This window comes from Alosa sapidissima, chromosome 1, assembly GCF_018492685.1.
Source record: "Alosa sapidissima isolate fAloSap1 chromosome 1, fAloSap1.pri, whole genome shotgun sequence".
Taxonomy (NCBI): Eukaryota; Metazoa; Chordata; class Actinopteri; order Clupeiformes; family Clupeidae; genus Alosa; species Alosa sapidissima.
The window spans coordinates 51,753,243-51,767,292 of record NC_055957.1 but is presented as its reverse complement, the minus strand read 5'-3'; the positions used below and the strand labels follow the sequence as shown (position 1 = coordinate 51,767,292).

General features: G+C 40.3%; 1 protein-coding gene across 1 annotated transcript; it reads left to right on the top strand.

The window, feature by feature from the left end:
• The first annotated feature begins 670 nt into the window (after window positions 1-670).
• Window positions 671-6,880, top strand: slc22a13a (solute carrier family 22 member 13a). The gene is made up of 10 exons (XM_042108623.1): window positions 671-2,375; window positions 2,676-2,779; window positions 3,247-3,401; window positions 3,802-3,970; window positions 4,065-4,185; window positions 4,536-4,630; window positions 4,867-5,081; window positions 5,447-5,555; window positions 5,718-5,924; window positions 6,657-6,880. The coding sequence occupies exons 1-10, from the start codon at window positions 2,001-2,003 to the stop codon at window positions 6,733-6,735; spliced, it is 1,629 nt and encodes a 542-aa protein (XP_041964557.1). The 5' UTR covers window positions 671-2,000; the 3' UTR covers window positions 6,736-6,880.
• The last annotated feature ends 7,170 nt before the right edge of the window (window positions 6,881-14,050 follow it).

The following is a 14,050-nucleotide window of genomic DNA, read 5'->3' as shown; positions in this document are numbered from 1 at the left end:
TGTGAATGGAAAAAAGAAAGTGTCATGTTTTTTTTTTTTTTGCTTGTCCTTTTGGGTTTAATACAGTACATAATCCGGGTCCACAACTATGTATTTTACATCTAGAAAAAGAAAAGATTGATTGAGGAAGGCCAAGACCTTATTTTTTTCTTGTAGCACCATGAATTTAAATGACCAGTTGTAGTTGGAATTAGCTTTTTGCGCCTTAGCACTTGTAGAGAGGATCTAATTAATGCCACCTTATAATTTAGTTTAGATTTGGTAAAAACAGTCCCCAAGAAAGAGTGAATTGCAAACTTGTTATCCAAATGGTGACCTGACTATTTTTTTTGTTGGGAGCATCACAAATATTGGTCTTGTTTAAGTGTAGGAGACCTATTCCTAGTTTTTTGAGAAATTGCCATCATTTTTATAGGAAAATACTTGTTGAAATTGTATTGCCAAATCAAGTTAGTTTCCACTATATATCACACAAACTGTATTCCCCCCCCACATTATTCCATTTGTATGTCCAGTGACCACAAGTAATGATAGAAGATGTGTATGTTCAGAACATGCACCTCAAAAACACCTTCCATAACTACCGGTATGTGTTAAAATATTCCTCAGCACTAGTCCAGGAAGTGTCTAGCTATGATAAGTGATGGTGCTGTCCTTGAGCCGTGACGACGTCTTGGTCTTTCCATTATGATGGGAAGCACAGTCGGCTTGGCAAACGGCTTGGAGTTATGTGTTTGACTTTCAGGGAGTGACGACACCGTTATGTCAGATCAAATTTGATCCAGGGAACACCATGATGGTCAAGTTTATAAAGTTAGTGCGCCGGCCCTAAAGATTCATGGGTGTTTCACCAATGTCCGTGAGTAGTAAAAGCATATGTTAAGGGGGTGTAGTAGTTATTTTGTTTCCATTTGTCCTAGCTGGGTAATGGAGGCCAAATTGAAAAGGGTTACATGGAGGCAGCAAGCCTAACTTGCATTCTCCCAGAATGACAAAGTGAGCTATTTCAGAATTCTTAGCCATGTAAAGAATGATTTACCCGGTGTAAAAATGATCACTCTTTGTGTTCTGGACCAACTGGACTCTTGGTTGTTCTTCAGAGCTGTCGACAAAAAGTCAAATTGTCTAAACCCAAATGTGTCGAGGACAATGGTAAAACACTGTAATATGCATTTTGTTTCACTTAAATTTGTGGTCCTCCTTTTGGTTGGTGGTTTTTAATGCATGTTCATTTAATTATTTTTAATAATATTCAATAAAGAATGAACTTTCAAAGTTGTTCACCCTTTGTTTGCTTGGAGCTACCAGGGATATCTGTTCTTAATTTAGATCAGGTATTGGATTACCTGGCAGACTCTTAACACAAGAATATCTTGTGATCTTTTTGGCATTTTATATAATGTTGTGTGAAAGCAGTGTTTTTCCAACCTTTCCAACCCATCAGATCTGAGGGTAGATGTTAGACAAGGTCAGGAAACAGATCATGACGCAGGTCATTTGTCCCTTGCTGTGTATATTGCACTTTATGATGACTATAAAGGGTTCTGAATCATGCGGATATGCACCAGCTTGTGATAAAAATGCATCTAAAACAAAAGGGCTCTGTGTTCTATTTCCAGGGAACTGACCCTGTTCTCTATTACCTTAAATGTTTGGGTGACATAAATATGTAATTTGTAGTCTAGTATATAATGCCATTGTCATGTCAATTAACTCAACAAGTCTTTCCAGACATGAGTCCTTGGTTGCCAATTTTGTTACCTTGTTCTTGGTCTCATGGCCTATCTTCAGTTTTGTATGCCTATTTGTTAGCAACTGCCATGCGCAGCAAGTGGTGTGTAGATTGTCAAGGAATCTGACAGGGGCATAGAGTCCAAACCCTGCCATCATGCTGAGTCACAAGTAATTGTCAAGTTAACCATTAATTCACACTGTTTAAAGTGTTTCACTGACAAAGCCTCTTGTGTGATTTTTGTGGTGGAGTCAGTGCTTGCATCATCATGGCAGACTTTGGGGAGATTCTCGAGGCTATTGGAGACTTCGGTCTTTTTCAAAAACTCATCCTGTTTGGCCTCTGCTTCCCAAACACCCTGCTTCCATTCCACCTCACCAGTCTGATATTTAATCAAGGCAATGAGGGACAGCGCTGTAACACTGACTGGATTTTAACAGTGGGCCCTGACTTGACTCTGGAGGAGCAGCTGAATCTGACCGTACCCAGGCAGCAGGATGGGTCATTCAGCACCTGTCACATGTTCACCCCTGTGGACTGGGACCTTTCGGCCATTAGAGAGAATGGCCTTAATGAGACCACCACCTGCATCAATGGTTATGTGCATGACCTCTCTGTCTACAAGTCCACGATAGTCTCTGATGTAAGTGCCTGGTTATAGATGTACTTAATATATTCAGTTCTTATCTCTGGACAGCTCTAGAAATATCTTTGAAATTAAACTTTCTGATACAATGAGACGTCTGCATTTGCTGTATTGCACCTTCTACTTTTCTATTTGAGATATTTACTATTTGGTAGAATTATCAGTATGCCCATAGATGGATGCATGCATACAGTATATATAAATAAATATATATATACACAATATATGGATCATATCAGTATATTTACTTAGGCATTTCAAAAGGTTAATGATTTTAATAACTGTTTTATTTCACAGTTTGATCTAGTCTGTGATAAGGCAAATTTAGTTGGCCTAGCACAGACAGTGTTCATGGCTGGTATTCTGGTTGGGTCACTCTTGTTTGGACCCTTCGCTGAATCGTGAGTGCCAAGTAACTATTGTAATTCCATAGGGCAACAACTACAGTATGCACTAACTATAGACTAAAGAACATAACAGATTAATGAAATGTGTCCTTTGTAAAGCTTGATATTGAGGTGGCAATGAGAAATGTCATTTCCTGGCAATATGTTAAAGAATTTAAGAAACGCTGTGATATAATCTCTTGTATTTAGAAGAAGTGTCGTGGCACACTCAGAACTTCAATATCCAGTTATTTATAATAATAATAATAATAATCTCTTGTATTATCGTCATAGACAAAAGAACATAACAGACTAATGAAATATGTCCTCTGTAAAGATTGGTATTGAGGTGGCAATGAGAAACTTATTTTTTTTTGCAACATGTTTAAGAAGTTAAGAAGAAACGCTGTGATATCATCTCTTGTAAGTGTAGTGATGAGTCCTCTCTCTCCCAGGCTAATTTAAGCTCCTATCTATTTCAGAATTGGACGACAGCGGGCCACACAGGTACCCGTCGTTATCATGGCCATTTTCACTCTTGTGACCGGCTTCTCACCCAATCTCTATTTTTACATGGTATCTCAGTTCATAGTAGGAGTTTCCTATGGAGGATTCCGTGTTAACTGCATTGTCCTAGGTAAATATCACATGGGAAGTCAACCAAAAGCCGTGCTTAGCTTGCACAACACAGATGCTGAGGTGATAGTGTAAGACTGAGCCCAATGATGTAACAGGAATTGTTGCCTTGACAGGATAGTTATGTAAATCAGTTATACATCAACATCATCTCACATGGTGTACTATGTCCTGCTGAGGTCAATTGTAAATATAAACAAATATCTTATGTCATTCCGTTTACTGTATATAAGAGGATTTTTCTTATTGCACAATCAAACTTGGATTCATTGGTGATGCATATTTAAACTTGGCAACTGGTCATTGAAAATTCTTAGATATTGTCAAACAATTACCCTGATCGTGAAACTGTCCACTGAAGGACTGTAATACTGATAAAACCATTTGTCATTACTTCACAGCGACTGAATGGATTGGAAAGAACAAGCGTGCCTATGCCTCTTGTTTGACACAAATACTGGCTGGTGTTGGCCAGTGCATTCAAGCTGGTATAGTGTATTTCAATCGGGACTGGAGAATTGCCCAGTTTATCATGGGATCACCTATTGTATTGGTGGCTGTTTATATCTGGTAGATGTGCATGTATACTGTCCTTTCTCACACATCTCACATTAATTTTATGACGATGCCTTCTCTAAACAGACACTATCCATTATTTTGACAGGTTCATCCCTGAATCGGCCAGGTGGTTGTTGGATCGGGGGAAAACTGAGCAAGCCAGACAGTTAGTTCTAAAGGCAGCCGCAATCAACAAACGCACAATACCTGACAGACTGTTAGAGAAGGTACCACGGAAATCCAATCTTAATATTATCTAAATAATGCTTTAAATTCATGTAGCTACAGGTACATCCAGCCACAGCTTCAATAATCGCTGGCCAAACACTAGATAATGTATTTTCCTCCCAATCTTCATTTTCTGTCTTAAATTGTGCATGTATTTCATTGTTATGCAGTATCCATTTTGTTTGTATGTATTGTAGCGTTATTACAGAAATTGAAAACCTATGGACAGTTACATAAGCATTAACATCATTTCTGTCTTTTGGACTGTACTAACGCTCACAGACTTACTGTAAACCCAGATGTCATCTGAGCACCATAATGTGACCAAAGGTCTGTTTTTCTGCTGTAGCTCAAAGAGGGGAAGGCAGTGGAGAGAGGTGGCATCAGAGCACTCTTGGCCTCCTCAGTCCTGAAGAAGTACTTCTTTAGTATTTTGGTTGGATGGTAAGTGGCTTCTCCAGTCAAAGGATGTCATGTAACAGCATGTCATGAGCATAGGTGAAAACAATTATCATTAACATTAATGTTTTTTTTTTTTTTTTTAAGAAAATTGCATTTTGCATTTGGTAACATTTTCCATAAAGTGGTTATGCTTATGACCCAAGCTATGCAAGGGACTTACTTTACGTAATGCTGTTTGACTATTCATGTTTATTTTCAAACGCTCTTTCCAACCACAGGTGTGCACTGAACCTGGCATACTACTGCCTGTCACTGAACGTTGGGAAATATGGCCTGAACATATTTCTCACTCAGTTCGTATTTGGGATAACAGAGGTGCCCGCTCACATCATCTGCATTTGGTTGCTGGAGGCGGTGGGGAGGAAGGCCTCCCTCATAGCCACCCTGCTGGTGGGAGGCTTCATCTGTCTGCTCACACTCATTGTTCCACAAGGTAGGGTTCTATAATCAAGTAGTCAAGGTAGGGTTCTATAGTCAAGGTAGGGCTCTATGCTGAGAGGGTTTGCCAGATCCAGGACATTAGGGTTAATGACACCTTTCCATTAAAAGACTCATATTTGTAATATTTGTGTACATTTTGTGAAAATTCTTCTAATCTAGTTAAGGGTCTCTTATTTGGAACTCTTGTTTGTCCTCATATTTCTACTATGAATGTATTACTATTTTGCAAGAAACTGCTTAGGCTATAACTTTGCTAGTTGTGCCACCATACACCAATGGTGACACCTTGGTCTGGCCAGCTTGTGACAGTCTCATGGTTGGATTATTTGTGCTGATGTTTTCATGGCTTCTTTTCAGATGAGGCTATTGCTGTTACTGCCCTTGCTACAGTTGGGAGATTTCTCATGAATGGGGCTGGGACTGTGTGCAATATTTATGTCCAGGAGCTTTTCCCCACCTCTATCAGGTATGCCATAACCTCCGCTGTTTCAACTGAGTCTCTGGAAGTACAAGTTTATATCAGTATTATTCTGATTCACATTTTGGGGTGCAATTCATCTTTGTTCTTGTTCAACAACTCCTTTAGTCTCATTAATAATTTCAAAGGTCCTGTTCTTCTCATTCTCAGACAAACTGCCACAGGCTTGGGTGCCACGGCCACGCGGGTGGTGGGAATGCTGGCTCCTGTGGTGAACCTGCTGGCGATCTACCACTGGACCATCCCCACACTGGTGTTCAGCAGCTTTGCTCTAGCCGGAGGGGCCCTGGGCTTCCTGCTGCCAGAGACGAGACGCATTGAACTGCCCGACTCCACCGAAGAGGCCGAGGGGAAGAGGTGAGCAGGGCAGGGAGGTGGAGAGAGAGAGAGGTGGAGAGAGAGAGGTAGAGAGAGAGAGGTGGAGAGAGAGAGATGGAGAGAGAGGGGTGGAAAGTGAGAGGTAGAGAGAGAGGGGTGGAAAGAGAGAGGGGTGGAAAGAGAGAGGTAGAGAGAGAGGTGGAGAGAGAGAGGTGGAGAGAGAGAGGTAGAGAGAAAGAGGTAGAGAGAGAGAGGTGGAGAGAGAGAGAGGGGTGGAAAGAGAGAGGTAGAGAGAGAGAGGTGGAGAGAGAGAGAGAGAGAGAGAGAGGGGTGGAAAGAGAGAGGTAGAGAGAGAGAGGTGGAGAGAGAGAGAGAGAGAGAGAGAGGGGTGGAAAGAGAGAGGTAGAGAGAGAGAGGTGGAGAGAGAGGTGGAGAGAGAGAGAGAGAGGGGTGGAAAGGGATGAAGGGGACAGAGAGGGACAGGGGTGAGATGAGGGCATGAGAGGGGGTATGGTGGAGTAGATAGGGGCATGAATGATTATGTAGATGGGCTAGATTGGGCAGATGCCCTACCTCCGTAGCTTGGTAGAGCTCACGCTTTTGAAATTGACAAGTTTCTAAATATATCTCAAAACATTCTCTGTTTTGATCTCTGTGTGTATGTATGCACGTGGTGTTTGGCTTGCTGCTACAGTTTAATTGATGTTGGCATGTTTTGCACGATCCCTTAACTAGAGTGAAATTACTGTACTTCTGTGTTTGTGTTTTCAGGAACATGAAGGTTATGAAGACGATAGAAGCTCCGAACATGGTGGATGGTTCCCAAAACTGCATAGCCACAAAACTTTAATTCTTGATTTTGCCTTTGCCTTTGTAAAAACTCCCTAGTCTCTGAATTTAATTGATTTACTGAACTTCATGTGTGCAATGGTGCATTTAAACTGTTCATATTACATTTGACATTATTTTGTTTACATTAAAGCAACATCAAAGAACTTTTCCTCTGTCGCACACACTATTTGTTTATCCAGCAGCGGCTTTGGAAATAACAATGTCCACAGACAAGGTAGAATATGTTGCACGATTTTATGAAAGTACGATGTATTGCGACATCAGATGCAAGTCAAATTTGTAGTTTCTTATGTCTTATTCCATCGAACTACAGATGCGCTACCCGATCTGGCAAACTTACATAGTGCGGTTATAGCCGATAGAGGGCCGCGAAGCGAATGCAGAAGTGCCGTTCACCCTGTTATGAGTTGATGAACCACTGAAACGATTTTGGAAACATTATTTTAAGGTACAAAAAACTCTTTGGTGTTGCTTTAACTACACCTGTATTATCAAAGGAAGGTGTTTTTATCATAAGGTGCCAAGTTTCTTGTGTTGTCATTGTCAAAAGAAATGTATTAGTTAAAGGAACCGTATGTAAGAAATGTATTTCAATTAATCATAAAATGGCCCTGATATGTCACTAGACATTAAGAAATCATGTTCATTTCAAATACTAATATCACTGACAACAGTAGTCTGTCCAAAATATTGTCATTTAAAAAGTGAAGTTGCAGCCCTCAACTGATGTTGATGTTGTGTTTTGTCATGTCATGTTTTGGCCTGACGCACCACCCTCCACCTATCTAGTAATCACAAAGTCAGTAGTGTTTCGCCATCCGGGTTGGCAACCTCGAGTCAGCGGGGAGGGGGAAGGGATACACCGCTCTACAGTAATTTGAAACTGATTGCAGTACCAGTTTTGGCCACAATCTTACATATGGTTCCTTTAATTACTTATACTTGCTTAGCCCATACTTTTAAAGTATTTCGCAATTTTCACAATTTTTGTTACTCTATGCCCAAGTTATCTTGTGGATAAATATGTTTGTGTGTGTCTGTGTAAAAAAAAATCCACTGATCCATCAATACACTCTTAACCATCCAGTTATTTTATTTTTTTCAAAGTATTTTATTTCAAAGTGTTTAGCAAACTGTCTATGAATGTTTTGTACTTGTATATGAATATTATATTTCATCATTGTTTTCACATATCTGTAAATTTAGTGACAAATTGAGTCTGCAAGTCTAACTCAATAACTCATCCATCCAGCTACAGTGCCACCTTCCTTAGTTTCTGTTACCAGCACTGTGCTGGTATCTACAGTAGAAAGCCATGCTAAATCAGATGACGTTGGGAAATGCCAGGGATAGTGAATATGTTGCAACAGTGTTTCACTCTTTCACCGGCTAAAACCAACCTTTCAGACTGGGTTAGTAGTGAAACAGCAGGGCAATTTGCATACAGATTTCTTTTTTTCCTGGTAAAATTACATAACTATACCTTGGTCGCACTCCAATCCAGGACTGTAGAGTTGGCCAGTTTATGAACATGCATAATAGTTTGTGGCTGACTGCACAAGCAGTCCTTTTTATTCCCTTTCTGTACACTTTCACAATTAAAAATACTTCAGTTCGTCTGCAGGGATCCTCCCCATACTGGCACAAAAGTGTAATGATATTTTGAGCCTAGTCAGTGGCTTAAAGTAGCAATTTACTTTGATATAAAGAAATTGCCCACAAGGCTATCGCTATACCCTAGTTACTATCTTCCTGCAAACGCATATTCCAGTCTTACTCAAAACTACTGTGTCATTTTGGTTCCCAACAATTGTTTACAGTCATTATCATCCAAAAATAGACCCTTGGTTGTTTTTAGTCTCCCTTAAGTAACTTGCCTTCTTATTTTTTCCATATAAATCTTGTATTTGGTCAAATCTTGAAAATATGGATTATGCTTGTATACTGTATAGTATTCAAGTCTGTTATTACAAGTGATGCAGAAACAGTGTCAGTGGATAAATAAAAATGATAACAGGTGTCAGCCTTTTGAACACTGGAACACAAGCACAACAGAAATAAACAAGGAAGAAGAGCACCTAGAGTTACAGCGTCACATGCTGGAGAATACAATCATCAGAGCCACAAAACTGGTACAAATCCAATTTCTGAAATCTAATTGTTGAGTGCAAAAGAGTGTTATTTATTAAAAATAAGCACATCCCCACTTTTTGTTTACATGAATTGCCTGTATTATCAGTATTTTGTATAATAAAAGGTGCTTTTCACAAGATATAATCAACAATTCTTACAGGAGATGCATTATCAAAACAATCTTGTCACTTTCACTTCAAGTATTTCAGATTATTGTTACAACAATTTGTGGCCGCTTCTCTTGATTTGTTATGACATAGATAACATATAAAGATGTTTTGCTAAAGAATAACTTGATCCAAGAAAACATTTTTGTCTAATCATCCACTGTGGAACTTACTCTGTTACTACTGATTTTAATGACAATATTCTTGCAATTCTTAATAATAATTCTTATTATATATATATAGTGTTTTCAGTTGGGTCGTTCCACGTCAATTCAACCAGGGCCCACGCACTTAGGTCTCAAAAAATTCTGAAAAAATTACCAGGTGTACCTATGTTACCCAGGAGACACACTGTAAAAAAAATGTTCTGTAAGATCAATACTTTCCAAGATACAGCCAGTTTTACAGGGGGAGGGGGGTGTCGATTTAGTTCGGCCTCTTTTTTTGTCAAAGTTCACAAGCCCATAGCGCAAGAACTAAACCATGTAGGGGGCTCAAGTTTTTCATGCTGGTACATAAATAGGAATAGTATGTAGCAAAATTGTCACGTTTGGTCTGGATCATCCTGCATGGTCAAGCTGTCCCTCAAAGTTGATCAAAATTTTATTGGAGTTTTTGGCTGGGCTCTGTTTAGGCCTTCAGAAGACATATTTGTACTCAACAAAGGCTCTTGATTTATGTTCCTTACTGAGATAAGTAGAAACACTCACAAAAAGCAATGAACAGAAAATAAATCCCTTCAGGGTCTGAACAGCAGACCTCACAAGTCTGAAAAATCATTTTGGTTATCATTTTCAGAGCACCCAACCACCTTGTGGGAATATACAAAGATTTTTGTAAAGATTTTTTTTCTTTATTCTCCATGAAACCCCTTCTTTGCACCAATTTGACTTGTCTTATGCAAATCTTTCTTTTTTACTTTCCACCCTGAACATGGGCAAAATGCACCATTTAGATAAATATGTTTTGTATAGTTACCACAGGTTACATTGTGGTAACTCTATATAAAATATATTGATCTCAATGGTGCATTTTGGCCATGTTCAGGATGGAAAATAAAAAAGAAAGATTTGCATGAAAAGAAAAACTGGCTCTATCTTGGAAAGTATTGATCTTACATAAAAGTCATTTTACAGTGTGTCTCCTGGGTAACATAGGTACACCTGGTAATTTTTTCAGAATTTTTTGAGACCTAAGTGCGTGGGCCCTGGTTGAATTGACGTGGAATGACCCAATTGGTGAGTTTTGGGGGAAGAAATGGTGGGTGTGTGAAAAATAAACAACAGAAATTAGTACAGAAGGAAATACACCATGTCAAATAAACAAAAGACAGGTTTTATCGGTCAGTGCACGTTTGGTAAATGAACAATGTCTCAGCCTTTTCACATTAGCTCAGCAAATCATCCATCCAGCTATTGGCACTTCCACCTTCCTTGGTTTCTGGTGTGTTCATAGTGATGGGATCCAGAAATCCATCCACTAGATCAGCTGATGTTTGGGAAATGCCAGGAGTAATTGAGAGTATGTCAACAACATTGTCTTGCTTGATAGAAGAGACTGTTGGTTCCTTGTCTAGTCCCAGAAAGGTGTCAAATGGATCAGTTACAGCTTGTGTATCACCCATAGCCACATCCATGGTGTTAGACCCTGTTTGGCCAGTTCCAAATATATCATCACTGGATGGGTTGAGAAAGGTGTTTGATCCATCTGCTGTTAGAGCTTGTGTATCACCCATAGCCACATCCATGGTGTTAGACCCTGTTTGGCCAGTTCCAAATATATCATCACTGGACGGGTTGAGAAAGGTGTTTGATCCATCTGCTGTTAGAGTTTGTGTATCACCCATAGCCACATCCATGGTGTTAGACCCTGTTTGGCCAGTTCCAAATATATCATCACTGGACGGGTTGAGAAAGGTGTTTGATCCATCTGCTGTTAGAGTTTGTGTATCACACATAGCCACATCCATGGTGTTAGACCCTGTTTGGCCAGTTCCAAATATATCATTACTGAGAGGGTTGAGAAAGGTGTTTGATCCATCTTCTGTTAGCTCAGTTGCAGTTGTGGATTGCGGTGGTATGGTATCAGAGCTGAATAGGTCAAAGGCATCCTGTTGAGGGGTGGGCTCTTCAAACAGATTCTGAGCTTGTGTATCACCCTTAGCCACATCCACAGTGTTAGACCCTGTTTGGCCATTTCCAAATATATCATCACTTAGAGGGTTGAGAAAGGTGTTTGATCCATCTTCTGTTAGCTCAGTTGCAGTTGTGGATTGCGGTGGTATGGTATCAGAGCTGAATAGGTCAAAGGCATCCTGTTGAGGGGTGGGCTCTTCAAACAGATTCTGAGTTTGATTGGAACTGGAATCTATCATGAAATCAAACATCTCCTGGTGCTGAGAGGTGTTTTGGTTTGAAGGGGCATGTGTGTCATTTAAACTGAATATGTCAAGCTGTTCCTCTGGATTAAAAGGGCTGGTCAGACCGAACGGGTCACCAGCAGAGTGAACATCAGAGGATTCTGTGGAAAGAGCCCCTAAAATATCGCTAGCCTCTGCCTCTACAAGAGGTGCCCCAAATGGATCTTCCCTGATGTCAACTTCTCCATGTTTAACAATTGTTCCATTTCCCTGATCCTTTTGCCCCAGTGGTTGTTCCCCAAACACATCAAAGGCCACTGCTAAGGACTCCTCTGTGTTTGTGTCAGCTGTTGAGGGTGCTAAAGTTGGGATATCTGCCAAGCTGCTCTCCTCCGTGACCAAAGGCATGTCTGAGGTGGAGGAAAAAACATCTACTGCAGCCAGACTGTCTGCTTGATGGAGGAAACCATTTAAAGACTGTTCATTTTCATCATTTGGATTCTTCTGGACCATCACATTCTCCTCAACTTTGTTATTCGCTGTGGCTGCAATGTCCATTTTGAGCTCCTTCTCTTTCTTTGTGTCTGAGGAAGTCTGAAACAGCTTGCTCAGGAGATTTTTGGGTTTGCCCTCAGACTTCTTGTTGTCCACAGCTTCACTCTTGGGGGTTTTCTCTTTTGTGTTGGGGGCAAAAAGCTTGGAGAGGGGGCTTTTCCCCTTGGACCATGATCCTCTTAGAGTGCTAGTCTTCTCCTGTTTCGTTTTCACATTGGATTTCTCAGTAGGCAGTGATTGGTTGTTAGGCACCTGTGATTCTGTTGTTTCCTCCTGTTTGTTTCCCTTCTCAGGTTGCAGTTCACTCTTCTGCATTTCGGTATCTAGTGAATCTGACTCTCTTTTCTCAGCATGATGTATCTTAATTCCAGCCTCTTCGTGACTGGTTGACATCTCCATGGCTGCATCGTGACTATTCAAATAATCTCTCTCATTGACATTGCGAACCATTGCGTCTGCATCCATTTCCCCCCTAGCTTGAAGTGCCTCAGACTGCTCATTCACAACAGTATTAGGGGGGTTGCAAGAATAATCTCTCTCATTGACGCTGCTAACCGTTGTGACTGCATCCATCTCCCTCCCTGCTTGAAGTGCCTCAGACTGCCCATTCACATCAGCAGTGGGGGGGTTCCAGGCCTCTTCACTGTCTGACTGTGACATGTGCTGAATGCCACTATCAATCATGTTAATATCACTGGGTAAGGTGTCATAACAGTTGGGAGTCTCTTCAGACTGGTTTTCCTCTGTTGTTACAGTGTGCTCATCTGCATTCACAGCCCCAGTAGAGCTGTTGAGTGTATCTCTGACAGAGAACACATATTCGTTTTCACTTTCCATAGCTGAGACGAGGTTTTCATTATTTATTTCTACTGTTGTTTCAATGGCTGATGCAAATCTGACAGATTTCTTCAGTTTATCTGGGCTTGGTGGGTTTTGACTGGATACGTGGTTTGTCTTTGGTGTTACTGGTGCAGAGTAATTAGGCAGGGTCCTGTGGGGAGGCTGAAGTGGGGAGGATGTTGGAGATTTGTTGCGAGAGATCAATTCAGAGTGCTTTGGTGGGGTTTTAGTTTCCTGTGAATGAGTTGCATCTACATGCTCAAACTGCTTCTGTCTTGTCTTTTTAAAGCTTTCTGCAGCAGGAACAACGGGTGACAACGGGTCTTTCTTAGTGACCTCAGTGTGATGTGACTTTGTTGCATGTTTTACAGATTGCTCCGTGTTGTGAGAAAAGAAAGTGCTGCCATTACGTTTGTCAGTAGTTTGATGTCGCATCATAGGTGAATTTTCTTTCAGCGCTGGGCTGCCTCTGTGAACTTTTTTCTCTGGAGGCCAACTTACTTTCAACTTGTTCCTGGTATCAGGACTGCCTGTAATAAGGGTGTCCCTGTTCTTTTGCAGTGAACCAGTAACACCAGTAGGAGGTGCCATAGAGCCATCCATGGGAATAACCTTGTTTTTTGTCTGTGACTTCTGATTGGTCTTGGTCTCTGGCGTGGCTGTCGATGTTTCTGTCTTCAGGAGCCAGCGGTCTTTGTGTTGTTTGTGGCCAAAGCCTTCATCATAGTTTCCTTTACGCTTAAACAGCTGTTGATAGTGGGATGTGCAATAGAACTCCCCATAAAGAGCTGAATAATTGTGAACACTGCAATGAAAGAGAAATAGGTGTTCTGCTATATGTTGTCTTTTGTGAAGTGGGTTTAATTGATTTTTATATAAAAATGAATAATCATAATGCTTTTATGTATGCTTCAAAATGTATGTATACGTAACATAATCATTTGCTTGAGCATACTGATTGTATTTGATGAGTTAATTTGCAAAACAATGTTACCATTTTTTAAACAATGAATTCCAAGTAATATCAATCAAATTGCAGTTAGGTTTAATAGAAAATATTTGATTGAATATTTATATATATATGGTATATATATATTTAATTAATTAATTCATTCATTCATTCATTCATTCATTAGCTATTGGACCCTAATTTGAATGATGGTGAAAGTGCAAATTCTTAAAGTCTAATAAACATCTAGGGGCTGTTTGTGGATGATGAGTGTTTTCATTTGGGACCAAAATGACATCAATCAGTGCCG